The sequence below is a fragment of the Thalia democratica genome, chromosome 7, assembly GCF_965202585.1.
Source record: "Thalia democratica chromosome 7, ktThaDemo2.hap1.1, whole genome shotgun sequence".
Taxonomy (NCBI): domain Eukaryota; kingdom Metazoa; phylum Chordata; class Thaliacea; order Salpida; family Salpidae; genus Thalia; species Thalia democratica.
The window spans coordinates 52966527-52987061 of NC_139171.1; the positions used below are offsets into that span (position 1 = coordinate 52966527).

The 20535-nt window shown below is 28.2% G+C and overlaps 1 protein-coding gene across 1 annotated transcript; it reads left to right on the forward strand.

Annotated features, from left to right (window-relative positions):
- Positions 1-1610: 1610 nt before the first annotated feature.
- Positions 1611-16006, forward strand: LOC145840787 (ATP-binding cassette sub-family F member 2-like). Its single transcript, XM_082948119.1, has 15 exons — positions 1611-1775; positions 2452-2609; positions 3364-3436; positions 3863-4045; positions 4510-4681; positions 5140-5235; positions 6143-6245; positions 6519-6614; positions 8137-8346; positions 8897-9070; positions 9411-9539; positions 10600-10790; positions 11335-11460; positions 12105-12137; positions 15475-16006. Exons 1-15 carry the CDS (start codon positions 1670-1672, stop codon positions 15608-15610), a joined length of 1986 nt encoding a protein of 661 aa, XP_082804245.1. The 5' UTR covers positions 1611-1669; the 3' UTR covers positions 15611-16006.
- The last annotated feature ends 4529 nt before the right edge of the window (positions 16007-20535 follow it).

Sequence of the window (20535 nt, forward strand, 5' to 3'; positions counted from 1 at the left end):
ACACTTTTATTTTTAATTTTTGTGATAAAATTTTTATTTTTTACATTTTTAAAATTTTAAAGTAACGTTTTTTCTTTTTAATAAAAGCACCATTTCCTGAAAATTTGAAGAAGATTGCTTGAAAAATGAAGGAGGAGATAGATTTTTAGTGAATTTTTAAATTTCCAAGAAAATTGACCTCAAAAAATTTGCGGTCCATACGTTTGTATCGGAAACTTTTTACAAAAAGTTAAATATCTCAAAAGTTAATTGATATTTTTGAATTCTATAAAAACAGGCTTGTAGTTTGTATTTAAAGCTTTCATATAAGAGCCAAAGTTAATTTTTGTAAAAAAAAAGTTTGACCCCCCTATGGCTTAATAACATTTAAATAAACAAATTTCTATATTTAGATATTTTATGTAATGTTTTTTTAAGATACAATATAATTTGCTTTCTACAATTTTTATAAAACATTTAATAGTTCTTGTGTGTATTGTGCACTGTATATTATATATTTTTTTAAGTTGTTGATAATGTGGTGAAAAATATCTTGTTTTCTATTCAAGACATTTGTTTGTATTTATTTTTTCATAGCAATTCAAAAGTCTTCATCTATTTCAAGTGATAAGGCAAACATGTTATTCAATAAATTTCCTTTACAGCTTTGAAAAATCAAAGGATCAACTAGAGTAATAATACAAAGCAATATAAACAGAGTATTTTTCAGTAAGATAAAATTCTCTTAAAATGTGGTTTTTGATTTTTTAAAAATTGAAAAAACGGTCATTTTTCTATAATTTATTTTTTGTGTCCTTACTTCTAATCAATACCCATCAATACTTTTAAATTAAGTTTCTTGTCAAAATTAATTTGAGTTTGACATCTTACAGATGTTCTAAAATAAGTTGTGTTTTTTAAATCCTTTTTTGATACATTTACTTATTAAATAACTTTCTGTTTGTATTTCACACTTAGTAAATAAGTGGTAAAGAATACCTACAATAAATAGTTTGTCTAATAAATAAATACTATTGTTATTAAGGGCATAGGGGGAATTCACCAAAAAACGTAGGAGAAGATATATTTTTAGTAATGTTTAGTTTTTTTGTTTTTGTTTGCCCGTCCCATTAGGAACCTTTTGTTGCCTCCAACTTTGACCTGCTATATGTCAAAAATTGTTTCAAATTTTATAAATCAGTAAAAAGCATTTTGTAGCTTAGTTAAAACTCTAAAAAATAAGATGAAATTGTGAAAAAGTGAAAACCTCCCTATGCCCTCAATGGTATAATGCTGTGTACAATTTTTATATAGAAAGGCTTATATGAGTAGCACAATATATGAAACTGAGTTTTTTTCATAAACTAAATTATACAGTTTTGTATAAGTACATAACTAGTTTACTCATAGTTGCTAAGGTTTCCATCTAATATTATTATGTTAATTATCAGAAAAAAGTTCACTATAGCATTGTAGTGGTTTTTGTTATTAGAAAATGATACTTTTTTATATACTTAAAATGTTTTAATAACAGTTGAGTGACTGCTTAAACTATGTTGAATTATTTATCTAACACTAGTTCAATGTGTACTTTATGCTATTTAAGTCAAACTTATTTTTCAGATAGGAAATTTTACATAAGTAATTATTTATTTAGTTCAATTATTCTCATTGAATTGCCATTTAAATTATGCCTTCTCAAGCCGCAAAACTAAGAGCTCAAAAGAAAAAGCAAGCTCAAAAAAACAAAGGTAAACCAACCCCAAAGAATGGAGTTGCAAAATCTGAAGCAAATGGTAATTACACTCTTTTAATTTTAATTTTTATAAAGTATCTGATTTACAAGCTGAACTTAATTTGTTAAAATTAATTTTTGACATCAATTGACTAGTTTTTTTTATAAATTTTATTCAATTTAAAACCGGGTGCAGACTAATTGTATCATATTTTTTCTAGTCATTGTCAATAAAAAATTAGTTTCATTGTTAAAATTTCAAAAAGTTTTAAACAACTGTCTCCTACTAACACAACATAAAAAAGTATTTTTGATAAATCTTCATAGTTTCAAACCAAAACCAAGTCACGCTGTACTTCAAACACAGGGTTGCCAAAAAACCTGAAATTTGTCAAATAAGGCTAAAAAACCTAAGGGATAAAAAATTTAGAAAAAACCTATAATTTTTAACAATTTAAAATGTGCAGTAGTAAAATTCTGATTTGGCAAATTTATTATGTAAATAATTTTTTTTGTCATAATAATTTTTTTTTTAATTATAACACATTTAAAGTAGCTAAGCAGTATCTTTTAAATGTTTTTATACTTTACACAGTTTCTTAACTTAAACTTAACTTTAAACTAAAAGCAGACTCAAAAATGTGTACTTTCAAAAACCTGGAGGAAATTTTGATAACCTGGAGAAAATTTGGCAACCCTGCAAACAGCTTATCATAATGGTGTTTTATTTTTAACAGGCGTAGAAGCAGTCACAAAGAAGGTGGCCGGATTGAACTTGAATGAAGATGTGTCGATAGCTGAAGTTGAAAAGTGGGCTTGCACCGGAGTGTTGGCGTCTCACGCGCTGTCGGCTGATTTGCACATCCACAACTACTCTTGCACCTATCACGGACAGGTACATAACGATTAAGTAACTAGTATATTAAAACTAATACCAAATAGCACAAACAAGTACACAATTAATATTAGTTATGATTTAATCCTCTGCTTTCACACTTATGTTCTTTGATAACTCATTATAATGGTCTTGTATCTAATGGTATTTTTTAAATTTGTAATTGAAAAATAAAGTGGCTTTCCTTCTTTGAACAGCATGTAAAAGTTAAAAATATTAAATTTTTTTTTGTAAGAATAGCTTACTGTAATATCAAATATATTAAAAGCATTTGTACAATAAATATAGTATAGACATTTCAATTAAAAAACAAAATTATCTGAAGTTTTAGTAAACATGTTTCCCCTGTATTATGTTTCATTTAATTTCAGCTGCTTGTAAGCAAATACATAAAATTAAATATTTAAATATTCTAATAATTATCTGGTTTAATTTTTTATGTAGTTAACTTGAAAAATATTTTCAACCTTTTTATTATGCTGCATTGAATTTGATTTTATTTGTTTTATATTTAGAAAACAAATTGGCAATAATTCTTTTCATTTTAAAATTGTTGAAACGTTTTTCAATGGGGTAAACTAAATTTTCATTATTTTGAACTTAAAGATTACTGACTTTTACACTAGAGTTTTATCACTAACCATTAGTTCCCAGTATTTCGTTTTATATTTTATTGTAGGTTATTCTGGCTGTCTACTGTTTATATACTTGTATTTATGTATATACTAGTTTTAAACAAACGAATTCGTTTCAGGTTTTGTTTGCTGATACGAATTTAGAACTTAACAATGGAAACAGATACGGTTTAATAGGAGCCAACGGATGTGGTGAGTAATTTTCATGGATATACTTAAATAAGTTTGTCAGAGAATTCATTTAGCAGCTTTTGATTCTTATTATCTTTAGGTGTTTTATGTTTTGATTTAAAACTAACTTTTAATGTAGTTAATACATTTACACAATTAAAACGAACAATAGCTCTTCAACTTTAAACCAAAAGCATATCAAACAACATGTGTTTCAACCAAACTTCTTAGTTCCCCACTACAAGATCTAAAGCAACAAAGTTTTACTTAATTCACTTTAAAACATACAATTTTTCATATTCTTATCAGGTAAACCCACAGTATTGTCAACTTAACACTGGAGTTTCGAAAGTATTTAATAAACCTGGAAAAACTTTGAATTTTGAACAACTTATAAATAAATTGATTATCACCTTATAAACAAACACCAAAACAATCTCACAAAAGGTAAATCGACGATGCTGTCGACGTTGGGAGCGCGGTCGGTGCCCATCCCGGACCACATCGACTCGTACCACCTGAAGAACGAGGCGCCGTCTTGCAACACCACTCCCATCGAGTACGTGCTCGACGTTGACGACGAGAGGACCAGGTTGCAGAAAGAAGTCGATCGCATCACCGAGGAAGACCGTGAGTTTTGCGTTTGTGTTGAATAATTTGTTTCACGAAAATTTTAAATTTCATCCAAGTTACTCTCTGTGATATGAATCGTCTTTTAAGAACAAATATGTGTTTAGTTTCAACAAGTTTAAAGCGAAATAATCTTAGATACTTTTATTTGTGTACAGAGTGAGTTTTGTTTATTTCATTTAAATGATCTTTTAAAACTAATAATCTTTTTCGAAGCTTGATCAACCAGCTAACTTGTTTTGATCATTTTGTCATTGTTTACATTTTATTATTTCACAAACGTTTCTATTCAACATTACAACTTAGTTGAGAGTTATCAGACTTTTCACTTAAAATAACAATTTTGGGAATTTTCAAATAAACAAATATAACAATGTTTCACTGTGCTGCGAAAAAATTTCAGTATTTACAATTGTATTATTCTATAAAAAAGTAAATCTCATTTCAACACATTTTCAACGCAGCGGAGAGCGATCAGATATTGTTGTTGTACGAGCGATTGGACGAGTTGGATGCGGATCAAGCGCCGATGCAAGCTGCTAGGATATTGAACGGTTTGGGATTCACCGCCATGATGCAGAAGAAACCTCTGAGCGACTTCTCCGGAGGTTGGAGAATGAGGGTTTCCCTCGCCAGGTGATTAGCATGTGGTTTTATATTTTAAATTTCTGTCAATAGTTTATGAAAACAGTTAAAGGTTGATAAAATTGTGTTTTTTATACAACTATATATACATATGTATTGTTAGAAAAATCTATGTGAAGAATTTGAGGTCTTAATTTTTGTCTTTTATACTAGTTTTCAACAAAATTAAATGGTATAAAAAATGAAACTACATGAGGATTGAAGTATATTATATTGATAAAGATATTGTTTAAAAGAAAAAGAAATTTAAAACAGTTGTTATTAATTTCAGCTCAACAAGTTGTTATTAATTTCTATTAAAACAAAAAAGATTGCTAAACGAAATAATTGAGAAATTTGATTAGTACTCAATACAAACTTTAAATCGATTAAGTGTCCATCTAAGTTTTAGAACGTAAAAGTATTTAGTCCTCAGTACAAAATAAATAACAAGTGTTTGTAATTCACAGAGCTCTTTTCTTGAAACCTTATCTGCTCTTGCTCGATGAACCGACGAACCATCTCGATCTCGACGCCTGTGTGTGGCTTGAGGAAGAATTGAAAAAGTTTGTAATTTGATGATTAAGTTTAAAAAGTTTTAGCTTGGTAACTAAATTTTCTCTTAACAGCTCATTTATAAAGTTTTTGAATAGTTTTGGATTGTAATAGTACATATTTCTAAACATTATGAATAGGATATTTTTAAACAAGTAGATTGATGATTTTTTGCCCTTCCGGTAAATAGTTTTGATAATTTAAATATATTAATAATGTTTTCAACTGATACATATTAAGGTCATAGGGGAGTCCAACATTTTTTAATACTATAAACGACATTGGCACTTATGAAAGCTTAAAGTACGAGCCAGTTTTGTTAGAATCAAGAAATATTGTAATTTCTATAAAAATTTTCCGATACAAACGTATGAATCGCAGATTTTTTGGGATCAGTTTTCTCGTACATTTTTAGAAATCACTAAAAATCTATGTTCTTCTTCATTTTTTGAGATAGAGGCCTTAAACTTTTAAAAAACATTCCTTCAAAAGTTTAAAAGACTTAAAATATTGCGATTTAAAGACTATTATCAAATAAAATTTTAGATATAAAAAAAAACAAAAAAAAAAGGTGGTTTTATTAATGATAATTTTCTTTTTCAAAATAAAAAAAATCCTGCATAAATCTCTTGGGCTTTCTGTGAAAATTTGAAGATGATTGGTTGAAAAATGAAGGAGAAGATAGATTTTAAATGAAATTTTAAATGAAAAATGCGTTTTTGGTTTGCGCCTTCCATTAGGAACCTATTGAGGTCACGGACTTTAATTGCTTATATTAAAAATTACTTTTAGTTTTTTTTTAAAGTTATCTGATAGCACAGATAAAACTCAATAAAATAAGACCTACTTGTAAAAATCAAGGTGGATCCCCTATGCCCTTATGTAAATTATAGATTTATAAACTTTTTTCAACTTCAGGTTCAAGAACATTCTGGTGCTCATTTCACATTCTCAAGATTTCTTGAACGGCGTCTGCAACAGAATTATTTACTTTCACAACAAGAAACTGACTTACTACTCTGTAAGTTGCTATAAGATTATAAATTTAGTAAAAAAATTTGTTGTGCAGAAGTTTTAAGTTGTTGCTTTAGTACTGATAAATATTTGTATGCACATTTACATCCCTAACTTATAATCAAGTTCAAAAAAAAAAAGTCAAACTTCAAATAGTTTGTATATAAAATACTTGTATACAAGCAATTCAAAATTTGAATATTATTTGAAAAGTACTTTTTCTATTAACTAAATTTTTTAGAACTAATGAAAACAATTTTACGATTAATTAATATCTCAGGGAAACTACGACGCCTTTATCAAGACCAAGAGTGAAGTTGAGGAGAATCAAATGAAGAGGTACAACAAAGAACAGGAAGAGATCGCTCACATGAAGGTTTGAACTTGCTAAATAATATATATATATATATGTATCGTGTGCAACCAGTTATATATACTTGCCTATTTGTTACCAGTATTAAACTTAATTAAGATAAACTATATAAGTAATTACAGGGTTGCCACTTTACCTGGAAACCTGGAAAAACCTTGAAAAACGTGGAATTTGACAATTTAGGCTAAAATAACCTGGAAAAACCTGGAATTTGAGAAATTTTGAAAAAAACCTGGAAAAACCTAGAGTTTTTAATAATTTTAACATTTTTAGTTGTAAAATTTTGATTTGACACAAAAAATCTATCATATAATTAAGATTTTTTGTCATCATTAAAATTTTTTTTATTAAAAAACACATGTAACTTTACAGTATCTTTTCAATATTTTTATACTATTTAACACAGTATCTAAAATAGAAATTAACTTGAAACTAAAAATGGACCCAAAAATGTGTAATTTTAAAAATCTGGAAGAAATTTAGAAAACCTGGAAAAAAATTTGAAAAAATGAGTGGCAACCCTGTAATTATTATATCATATTAATTGAGTAATAAGATAAATTAAATATTAAAGAAAATTGTAAAAAATTGCTTACATGAAGGTTACTTTCTCATTAACAAAATTATTTTACTTAAAAAATCATATTTAAATGAAAATACAAAGTACTTTTTGGTTAGTTTTGACTTGGCACGGTACGAATTGTTTAGGGTTGATTTTTACTTTCTAAACCTGCCAGTCGAAGCATTATTTTTTAGACTAAAAGTTTTTATTTTTGATTGTCACCAAGCTTTAAATAAGGAAAATTCTATCTTTAATCTAGATAAACTGAGTCTATTAAAACAAGTATTGACAGATGCTATACGTGGTAATTTTAATGCTAATCTAAATAAATTCAACGAGTTTAGATAATATTAAAATAAAAAAAATTGTTTGCCCGGGCAAAGTGGTAATGAGAAATTCTGACGCATGCGTCAAAAACAAACTTTTCACCACAAAGTTCAAAAACGTTTACAAACAGAATTTTTAACTTCTAAAATATTTAATGTTTCTAAGTTATTTTCTCCATATTTAAGTAATGCCTTAGGTTATAAAAACCATAAGTTTTTCAAAAAATTTAAAGGTTTATAAATACATTTATACAGCTTTTATTACCTAGAACGTTATCAAGCAACATACTTTTTTTTTCTTTAATAAAAATTGAATATATTATCTCTTAATTTTTTTACGCTATCTGAATAAAATATTTTACCTTTAAACTGATTAACTAATATTTTTATTAAACTTAAACCAATAATGTACAAATCAACACACAAAAAATTATTTATTTAAATCCACTGAACTAAGTTTATATCCAGATATTTTTTTTAACTTTGTAAAAAAAACACACCCTTTTTTTTACAGAAGTTGTAATACACTTCAAAACAAATGAATATTAAAATTAAAAAATCCTCAATAAACACAATTAGAGATAAGTTTATACTTTGAACTATTTATTAGTTTTATAAAAACAAAAAAATCAACCAGAACTACATCGCCCGCTTCGGTCACGGTTCGGCCAAGTTGGCGCGCCAGGCTCAATCCAAGGAGAAAACGCTGGCGAAGATGATTGAGAAGGGGCTGACGGAGAAGGTGGTTCAGGAGAGGAGCTTCCAGTTCTACTTCCCGGAGTGCGCCAAGCTCAGCCCTCCGGTGCTGCAAGTCAACAACATCAGCTTCAGATACAACGAGAACACTGTTCGTGTAAAAATTTTGTTAGATAAAGTTAAGAACAAAGCAACGTTGTTTGTTTGTTGATTTTTTTAAGATAAAAAAGTTAAGATAAAGCGAGACAAGACTCTTTGTTTAAGTGTTAAATAACATAAGAGATTTTAACTGTCACATTTTTTTATCAATTAACTCAGGATTGCCGAAATACTAAATTTTTTTAAACAATTTTTATGTGTTAAGCAGTAAAATTTCGATTTGAGACCAAAAATCTATCATAAAGATAAAGAAATTTTGTTATCAGCAACAACTTTTTTTATTAAAAAACACATTTAAGATAGGTTAACAGTATCTTTTCAATACTATATTATACAGTTTTTTACATAAACTTATTTTTAAATTAAAAATTGATTCAAAAACGTGTATTTTCAAAACCCTGGAAAAAATTCCGAAAACCTATAAGAAAATTTGTGAGAAAAATGTGACAACCCTGAAAACCGAACAACCTGAATTCAAAATGTTTAACACGTTTGCAACTCGTTTGTTCTTTTCTTCTTACCCCTCAATACAAAACCACCAGCCGTGGATCTACAAGAACATCGAGTTCGGCATCGACTTGGACACCAGGGTGGCGTTGGTGGGGCCCAACGGAGCCGGAAAGTCCACCCTGCTCAAGCTGATCACCGGCGACCTGACTCCAAGCGACGGCATGATCAGGAGGCACAACCACCTCAAGATCGCCAGGTACCATCAGGTATGAGTTGTTGGAATTTTTAATTGAATGAAGTTGTTTCTGTTTGAAACTGGTTTTTGGTTTCAACAAGAAGAAATGTTTTGTGTGTTTCGAGGCTAAATGACCTCAAAACATGAATATTAAAGTAATTGTCACCACTTCGCTGTGGACACCAACAACTTTATAGGTGTAGTTTATTTATTTAAGCTTCGAGAAAAGTTGCCTAGAAAGCATTTAATAGTTTTCAACTCTTAATATAAATTTCTAAAGTTTTTATTCCAGTAAAACGTTTTTTGAAATATCTCAACAAATCAACTTATAATACATATTTTGTTTTTTTGTTCAATCTTGTTCTCAACAGCACATTGGCGACTGCATCGACATGAAACTCACCCCTCTCGAGTACATTGCAACCTGCTACCCCAACGTCAAAGATCACGAAGCTCTGAGGAAGATCGTCGGAAGGTACGGCATCACTGGAAAGCAACAAGTGAGTTGCTATAATTGTTTCAAACTGTGTAAAAGTTTTTTGTTTACAAAAAAGTTGTTAAAAGTATTAAAATATACGGCATCACTGAAAAGTAACAGGTATTTGTTTTGTATTTTAAATGTATGTTTTAAAATGTTAAAATGTTTTTAATTACAAAAAAGCTGTCAGCAATATCGATATTTATTTATTGTTACGTTTAAAGACAAAATAAAAAAATGATATTTTTTTTACAGATACAAATTGTATTTACCATAAACTATTAAAAAAAGATAAGCAGGATATGAACGCCTACGTTTATCATCAGATATATATAATGTTGACTACACTCAAGATTTTTTACTAAAAGTTTTTGAAGTTCAAACTTTAGTTGGCCTTCAGTTTGTAATCTCTTAAAAGTAAAAGCACAGGTGTTTTGCCAAAACATGGTAAAATATTGTTATCACTTTTAAAATAATGTCATCACCTTTCTCAAGTATGCCCGATGACCAGCTTGTCAAAAATGTTTTAGACAAGATATTTTATTAAAATACTATAAATTAAAATTTTTAGTCAGATAAAATAGATATTTCTAAAACAAATCAAATCTGTTTATTAAAATTAATTAAATAAGCTAATTTTCAAGTTAATCTGTACAATCTTGAACAGACCCAATGATTTTTCTCATCTATAAAATCTTTATTTTTTTAATTTTGTTAACAAAATCTGTTTGAATAAGTAAAAGTTTTAAAAAAATTGTACACATTTGTGCCTACACATTTGTACAAATAAAAAAAAAAATTTAATGAAAGAAAATACCTAAATAAAATAAATAAAAACTGAACAGTTTCTCAACGCAGCTTTTTTAATTTTCTAATATTAAACAAATCCACTTACATGTGCCCAATGACCAACTTGTCGGATTAAAACAGTGCTTTAAAAGTTTAAAGCCTGACAAGTTTACTGGCCTTGCAATTTACCGGGCTTCCTTGCAAACTACATGTTAAGTGAAATCGATTTTCTGCTATATGTCGCACACAACAGCTATATAATTGGCGAATTAATATAAATATCAAACAAACAGTTGTGCCCGATGACCAACTTGAGCGACGGTCAGAAATGCCGAGTCGCGTTCGCGTACATCTGCTCGCTATCGCCCAACCTGCTGCTGCTCGACGAACCCACCAATCACTTGGATATCGAGACTATCGATTCGCTCGCCGAAGCCATCAGGGAGTACCAGGGAGGCATGGTTCTCGTTTCTCACGATTTCAGGTATTTGTTGTTGTGTTTTTTGTTGTGCAGTATTTGAAGATTTTTAATTTTTTTGTATCAAAATCACTTCTGTAGCTTGTTTCCCACGATTTCAAGTTTGATTTCGTGTTTTAATTTATTATTTAATATTTTATTATTCTATGTGGAAAACTGCACAATATTTGTCGATATACGTTTTGAAGTCAGTTATATCCATTTGATCTAATAACGTACATCAGGGTTTCCAAAAGAGGCTAATTTTAAACACGAATTAAAGACAAAAATGTTCGAATTAATTTATGCATTAGCAATTAAAAACATAGATTGATCAAGCTACTTGTAATTTTTTTAATACTGTAACTAAACTTAATACTGGTTTGTAGATGTAACTATTTTCAAAAAAAAAAACTTTAATAACAGTAGATTATTTGGTTATATAGCATGTTTAAAGATTTTTAATCTCTTTTGGAAAATAGCAGTATTCAAAAAAAAATTACAGTACAAAGTTAGTTTAAACTTATATTCTGGTCTTTAATGTACTGATAAAGTCTTATTTTGTACGCAGACTGATCAACCAAGTGGCAGAGGAGATTTGGATCTGTGAGGACCAGGTCATCACCAAATGGGAGGGAGGAATTCAGGCTTACAAACATTCGCTCAAGAACAAAGTCATGAAGTCTGACAAGCTCATGTTAGTGTTTGAGTCATAGATTGTTGTTATGTGGTTAAATATCAAGTGCTTTTACTATAAGATATTTTTTAGAACTTTTAAAATTAGTAGTCTTTAGTAGTTCTTAAGTTCAATTTATAGTACATTTTAAGAAACCTGAAATGGTTTTGTTATGTTCTTAAAGCTATTTATTTATTTACTTTACAACAAACACCAACGTTTAGTCAATATTTTTTGCAAATTTTTTTTTTGTATTTTTTTGTAAAGCTTGGAACTACAACTAATTAAAAGTTTTCAAAACTATAATACAGTTTTATTTTTAAACTTAAATAAACCCGGTTTTTTATTTATAATGACAAAAAGTTATCTTGTGTAAAATTAATATTTAACAGTCTTCGGTTTATTGATTACATCAAAACACTTTAGAAATTTCTAAAGTATGGCTTAGTTAGTGTTTTTTTCTTAACTGCATAAATATAACAAGTTACTAGCCTATCATACCTACTATAAAGTTCTATGACCATTTGAAAAACAATGTTGTAGTTTAAATATACATGACATAAGTTCAGAGCTTATTGTAAATTAAAAATTGTTATAATTTTTTGTTAAAGTTTTATATCAGATAAGTTGTTTTACTGCATATTAACAAGTTTTATTTTTTGCAGGGGAAAAACTGCTGACCATTTGGACAGCAAAAAGTAAGTTTGCAAATAAAAAACTTTTTCCGGTGTAAATTTAGCGATGAGAAATGCGAATGAGTACATCTAAACCTGAACGATTTAATTATTCTCTTTTTTCGATTTTCACACAATTTGATAAAATAAATACTATTTATAAAGTTAATTGTAATAAATTTTTACACGGTTTAATGAAATAAAAGTGTTTTTTTTTATGGCTTGTGTTTTATATAAGGGTTTGTATGGTTGTTAGTGTTCCTTGAAATTTTGATTGTGGTGATCATCAAAAATTTAATTTGCAACTAATTTCTAGGTACTAACACAAGTGTGTAGTCTAAATAAATAAAATGCTTGGTTAACAATAGCGACTCTTTTAAGTTTTTAAAATGTGATTTGGTATGAAACAATTATTTAAACAAAACATAGTAATCCTAGTGTGTTAGTTCTTTTAAGTTTTTGAATAGGAACAATCAATGACAATGTAAAATATTAATGATAAAATAATTATCATGAGGTTTAAGGTATTTAAATAAGTATTTTCAATAAAACGGTTTGTAAGGTTAAAATTGCAGAGGTGGTTATGATGAATAATAGAAATAAAAGAAATAAGTTGCTGTAGCTTGCTAGTTCCTTACAACTAATGCTGTTGATAATAGTTAGTCGCAATTTACTTTGTTGATAGTTTATTTCCGATATAAGTAAAACTTTTAAACACTGTTACAATTTTAACTTATAAACATAACTTAGCAAGAGACTAAGAACGCATAAAAATGAAATTAGTTAAAATATAAGTCTTAGATATCTAGCTTTATAAAATATCAATAGATAAAATAAGACTGAAGCTGTATGAACAAGTTCATTATACCTTAAATGTTTAATTTAAGTTTATATTAAAAATCATAAGCCTTGTATTAAAACTTTATTGCGATTAAGTTTTTTCTCTTATCACGGACGAATATAACAAGTTAAATGTAAATTATCACCTTTTAAATTACACAATTTGTGTTGAGTGATTTGAAATTTAACTCATTTTTATTTCTCTAAAATCACAAAGCTGATCATTAATTGTGCATGATTATTTTCGACAATGTCTTTTACTAAAAAGTCACAAAAATTATTTTATATAATTAATTTACTAAGGTTTTAGAAGCTTAATTGTATTTTAAATTCCAATTTGATACTGAAGTTTATGTAATTAAATTACCCAGTAATTTATGTAAAAAAAATGATGAGAATAAAAACAAATTACCAATATGACCAGAAGTCTATACTATCCATCACTTCAATAAAAGTAATAAAGAAAAAGTTTAAAGAAAGTCCGTTACAAAGCTGCAATTATATTTATCAAAATGCCATTGATACTGTTTAAAAAAGTTTTAAAATATTTAAAAGTATGGACAAGAAAAACACTTACAAGTTTAAGTACATCAAAAAAAAAGTCTGTGTGGAACATGTGTAAATTAAATAAAGTTACATTTTTAGTTAGATGTACTTTTTAAACTACCCTTTTCAACTTATGAACATTTATTTGCCAAAATGAACTAACATATGTATAAGTAGACAATCTTTTTCTAGATCAAACTAATTAAGATCGAAGTAGAATACATACATGAAAATTGATAACTAATTGATAATATAACTTTCATGAGAAGCTAAGCTTATAGAACATTTGCACAATTAAAAATAAACACGGAGTTGTGTGTACAATTTTAGCATAATCAGACATTTTTTGATTTTGTTTATTCTAAAAAAGAAGTTGGTTTTTCTTTTGAATAATTAAGAGGCCATGTTAAATATGCTTTATATTTGTCATACATGCTCGTTTTATAATTTTTGCAATAGCTAAAAATGAAGTTGCCATTCAAGCTAGTTTTATAATAAATAATATAATTTGAATAATGTTAAAGTATGGTTATGTTTGTTTAAAAATTGGTTTAGAACTTCAGTATATAAAAAAAAAACAGGGATTTTACTTTTTCTCCTCTCTTTTAACTTACACAAAGCTTATTTAAATGTTTTAAAATTATACATGAAGTAAATAACTTATTGGTTGTACCTTTACGTATAAACTTAAAAATAAATTTAATGCAAAAAAAAGACGATTAAAGGCATGATAGAATTTTAAAAAGAATAAAATGTAAGCTTTATCTGAATATGTTGTATTTTGGGTATTTAATTAAAAGGTAGTCGACTAATATACGAATTAGTGAACAACTGTTTGAAAAATTTATTCCTTTACAAAACTTAGGCCTAAAGCTTGAATAAGGGTTTCCTAAACTTTTTCAAAAGGCCCCTTTGAAGAAAAAAAAAACTATGGCCACCTCCGACAAGATTTCTCAAAAACCTACCATTAAAACCTCCTTTTTTGCTCTTCATCATCAGCTCCAGAATGTTTAGCATAAGTTTCGAATTGTGACCTAAATTTTTTTCATAATATCTAGCATAAAATTCAAAACACCATTTAAAACGCTTAAAACCTTTTTTTGCTCTTCATTAACAACTTCAGAATATCTAATGTAAGATTCGAATTGTGACCTCATGAGTTTTGGCCCAGTTTTAAAAACCATGGTTTAAATTAACCTTTTTTTTTCAAAAGCTCACTGTCTTCTAAAGTCCAACTTTATAAATAATGACATAAATAGATTTTGAATAAGTTGTCAAATTTAATAAATATTAAGTTACAGCAGAATATTTTACTCAAAAATAGAATTTCCCACATTGTTTAACTGATACATAAAATAAAAATAAACATTACAAGTTTATAGTTTTATAAAATTCACCAACTATAGAACTTGTAAATTATGGCATGTGAAATTATATTTATAAGTAATTAATATAACATTAAACCCAAGTAGTAGTTGTAAACTGTAGTTAGAATATACTTGTTTGTTTTTTAAATGAATATCTAGTACAATTTATGATCAGCTTCAAATTGATAGTGTTTGTGAAAGTTTTTACCAAAAATACGCTTGTTGCTACCTAACAAAAAATAGTTACCTAAAAAATGAATAAAAATACTTAAAAATATCAAAAATTGTTTAAACAAAAATTAAACATTCACTGGCGTTTAAAATTTGTATAATTAGTATAAAAGCTTTATACCTCGGTGCATCATTTTATCTATTGTCATATTTTTATACAAAAAAGTGTTAATTTATGCAAATTGTAATTCATGATGCGAAAAAACAACTATACAGAATTTATTTCCGGTGATTTTATAAAATATAAATAAATTATTAACAAACCTTAAAACAACAAATTAAAAAGTGTCAAATATGCGTCATAAAAGCCTTGCAATGCATTTTTGAGTTATGAAATGTTGTCGTGTGTTCATGTTTTATCGTGTTAATTTCTACAGCGGAGTCCCTACGAATGGTGATTTCCCCAAACTGCAACCTCAGGAGGCGAAGAAGCCTGCTTCGTTGGGCATCGAAATCGTCAAGTTGAAAAAACCGGTTGTCGAAGCCGAGGAGAAGGACGACTGGTTCGATTAGTTCCAAGTTGACAAAAAATCGCGTTTTTTGCAGGCACAGTTTTTTACGCTTATTTATTTCCAGAAGTTTACCTTTGTTTAATTTAAAGAAAACTTACGAGTTTACGGTTGAAGTTTTTGTTAAAGAATTGTTCAACTAAGTTTTTTAACTCTCTCAAACTCGCTTAGAAAATGTCTATTCAGTTTAGTCTATTCGGTATTTATTTTGTTTTAAATAACTTTGATACTGGTTTGTGACCATATAGAAAATTTTATTAAAATTCAACTTCAAATGTTTGCTTAATAAGCTTCCAAACTTTTTACTTGTAACTTTTATTCTTGAAAATTATAAAATAGCTTAAAACTATTTGAAAATTTCCTGATAATTAATTGTTCTCGTATAGCTACTAATAAACGTTGTAACTATATTTGTTAAAAGTTGATTTTGAAATTTTAAAAACTAAAACATTAAAAACACTTTGAAATGTGATATTTCAAGTAAGGTTTTGAGTTCAATAGTATTTTACTTTTGATAAGCAATACTTGAATTTGACGAAGTGGTTTACCAAACTAATTCGCTTGACGCTATATGCTTATCAATTAGGTTTTATACAAAATTTCGAGTCATATTCCAGAGAGCTATGAAGTAAATAACAAGTTAACTTTAGTTTTTAGGTACTAAAATTACTTCGCGAAGCAGAGTAGATTAAGAATAAAACTTTTAAAAATCTTTAACTTTAAACTTCTTTCGTATTTAACAAGTCTTACTTAAAATTAGTTTTCCACCACTTCCAGTGGGTTCAGAGTTTTATTAACAGAAAAAAGTATAAGGCAATATTTTTAAACTTGTAGATTGAAAAGGTATATATAAATATATGTGAAGTAACATTACATTTATTATATCAAGTTCCTAGTTAAGGCAAAATTTATATGCAAGTTATCAACTAAAAAATACAAGACATTTTACCAATCAGTAATCTACTCGTTTTCTTATTGTCAGCTGCAAGTTTGAGACCCTTCTTATTAGCTGAATTTCTGACCTACAAATTTTTAATTGTTACATGTTAGAGTAGTTTAGATCGAAAGTTTTAGGTTGGCGGGTTGAGGTTTAAATGTTATAAATGTACTGCTTATTATCACCTAAGATTTGCTATGAAGTCATGAATGAAAAATTGTCAAAATCTTACTACTGCAGCCGACCCGTTTCTTTCTCGTTGCTAAAGAAATTAAGAATGTTCTACTAAAGTTCCAAAGGCTAGTTTTAAAATTACAATTTGATTTGGCATGTATTTTCCCAAACTGGTAGACGCATAACGAGTTGATGATAGTCAATTAGTTTTTTTTATTTTCTGCTCGGAAGTTTTTTATTCCTAAATCAAATAAACTTTTTTTGCTCTATATATGTGGTAAAGTTAATTCGATATGAATAAAAACCAAAAAATGTTTGTTGAATTTCAATTTATTATTAGCTAGAACTCATGAAAGGTTATAAACGAAGTTAATTTTAAGTACTAATTTTTTTTATATTTACAAAAAAAAATCTAATTATAGAAAGTTTAGTAGTCTTATAGTTATCAAACAAATCTTCTCTCTTATAATGCTTTTAAAGCAGTGCAAAATAATTAAACAATTTAAGTATTAATAAAAATTTAAGTAACTGATCCTACGAAAAAACGTATGCATTGTTGCACAAAACAAAATAAATTTCTTACGGCTTTTGTAGCGTTGTTGAAGTATTTCATATAAGAAAATTTAACTTTTTGTTACTTTTTAAAATAAATCCTTTCGTTTCAATACATCCCAAAACCATAAAACCTTGCAAAAGGATTAATGTTTATTATTATTATTATCAAGTTTATTGTCCAACAAAGGACCTAGGCATTAAAACCTAGGCCACTTAAACTGAAAGACACTAAAAAGAAAAAAACAAATTACAGTGATTAAATAAACATAAACACAAAACTTATACAAAGTACAAACTGAATAAATTAAAACTTTCACAATTCAACGATTCCAAAGTCACCAATCTCCAATTATACGTTCCAAAGCAACAAATACCTGTAACAAGCATTTCTGTCAAATCTTCAGAACCTGTCTTCATCACGCAGAACACTGATCTGAGCTACTATTTGCCACTCGTTATGACGGCAAATTCAGTCAAAAATCACTTCAAAAATGTGGCAGCAACAGTTCACAAATCTAGCTTAGGAATCAACTGAGTATCCAACAATTTCAAAATCTAAAGCCCAAAGCACATTAACAACAGCCCTTCCGAAAAAATCAAGTTGAAAAGTACCTAAAATCTATAAGGGGAAGGTGTAGCTTACAGATTAAACTACCAATAAACTACATACCACACACCAAATCAATGGCTAAAGAGATGAACAAAACTAATCACTTATAAATTTTACTGGTAAATATTTTATTTAAATCAAATCTTTTTAAGTTTAATCGAAAACCTTTAAGATTTTTGCACGATACTAGTTCATTTGGAAGTTTGTTCCACATTTTTACCGAACGATAGAAAAAAGATTCGTGCCAACCAACATAGTTGAAATGATATTTGCATGTATACTTTCTATTATTACCTCTGAGTGAGTAATTATTTTCATAAGGTTTAAAGAAAGTTTGAGAATCAATAGTAGTTTCATTGTTAATCAGTTTAAAAAAAGTAATTAGATCAAATTCAAGTCTTCTGTATTCTAAAGTTTTTATATTAAGCTGTGTTAGTCTGTCTATGTAAGACGTATATGAAATGTTGCACCGATTAAAGATTAATCTCGTAAATTTTCTTTGAATAGATTCTAGTTGGTTGATGTCTTTTATAGAATATGGAGACCATAAAGGTGTGTTGTATTCCATCTTAGGACGGATGTAAACTAGGTACAATTTTTTAAGAATTACCAAATCCGTAGATATAAAGCTTTTAATGCTTTTTAATTTTTATGAATATTTTAAAAACAGAATTTTTTTCTTTTAGTAAACCCGCAGCTAGAAAAAGGATTTTTCTTAAATTGGTGGCTAGAAAGGTAAAAATCTAGCGCAAGTAGTGCATATAAACAAATATAAAAGACTCGTCTACAACATATGTTATTCAGTTGGCGCGTATGAAAGGTTTTTGCTAATATCAGTTTTTGTTAAATTTGAAAACAGCAAACAACTGGTTAAAAAAAACTATTAATGATTATTTTTTCATAATATAAATAATTTCTTTTATCATGTTTTAAAAATAAATCTTACAGGTGAGTACACAACTGTTTCATCTTTATCAGTTTATAACAGCATTTTCAATTGAAAATTTTATGCAAGCGAGTTAAAAGGTTTCCTTTCATTTGAAAACTAACATAAATTTTAAGCTGATTATGAAATTATTGAGGACTTTTAATTTAAAACTTGTTACGACTGATCATCTCAAGGTACTTTTAGAACAAAAGAAATATTCTTAAATTAAAATTGACATATTGTTACAGTATTTGGTTGGCTGTACTCAACATTTAAAGCTTTAGAATGAAAGCACAAGCAGTTCTTCAAATACAAGTATTTGAATAACAAACGTCCTCGGTGAATAGATTTAACTATTTTTTTTATCTTATTCAACTATTTAAAGGGTAGCACATGCACAAGTAAACAAGTCTGGATCTGGATCTGGTGTGTATGTAAAATAACTATATTTTGTTCGTTTATCTAAAAGTTTAAAGAAAAAAATGCAAAAAAACATCTAATTAGTTCTCTATAACTTCACCTTTCTAAACGCATGTAACTAGTATAAACTTTTAAAGATTTATCACAACAAAACTATCACCTAACTTGAGCACGGAGACAGTGTTGTTGCCTTTTGTTGTGTTATTAGCACTTAAGAAATTAAAAAAGGCAACTTAACTGTTTACATAATCAAAAAACTTACTACAAAAGTATGAAACAATAATAAAAAGCAAGCTAAACTAATAATGAAAACAAACAAAACATAAGTAATTTTACTTGTGCAATATTTAAAGTCACAGGTTTCGGAACTAAATAGATTAACAGATTGAGTTAAAAAATATATTTACAAACATAGGAAGAGAAAAATCTTAATCAAACCAAAGAATTCTTAATTTCAATAAAATAAGCGAGTAACGGGCCAGACCAACTGATATAAGATTAAGTTTGGGCACATTGAAAAGAAGTAATAGCATAATATAATTATATAAGAGAGAAAAAACGGCAAAATTGTATTGAAATAAGCTTCCATAAAGCTTATAATTTTAAAACTATTTGTTAAAAGATAAAAATAACAATCTGCATTCAATCATAAACTAATGTAGTACACTTAATCTAAAGCTCTTATTAGGATATTTGAAGAAAAAAAAACAAAATATTGTTATCACTGTTAACAGCACAAGCATACACGTTAGAGTTAAAAACAGTCGAATCGGCTCCGTCACTGTATAAGTATTTGTGTCGAGGTCGTACATCTCCGTGGATCTTGGAAACCTCCACGATCCACCAACCACGTTCCAGGTTTCCGACCCTGCAGCAAGAGAACTCGCTCCGAGCAATCTTCATCGGAGACATCGCGACGAACTCGTATCTAGCGAGTACATTTCCACAGAGCTTAGTGAGTCTTCATCACGTCAATTACAAACAGCTTGTCTTTGTAAACGATGACTTCGTGGTCAGATCTCGCTTGCAACATTCTTACTGGTGATAAAGACGTGGTTTTTAAAACTGGATCGTACGTGTGTATTGTATTGCTTTTTTGTACCCATCAGGGTAACTGGGCCCCGTCCCCCGACAATCCAAAACTGGTTCAAGTAGTGAACAACAACAAAGTGTATGATCTTTCAGACTCATAACCTTTCAAAACTTCAAAGTCGTAGTCAACCGCCTGTTCGTTTTTTGTGTCTAAAAACTTTCGTTCGTTTTTTGTGTCTAATGTTTTGCGTTAATAAGAGAAAACCTACACGA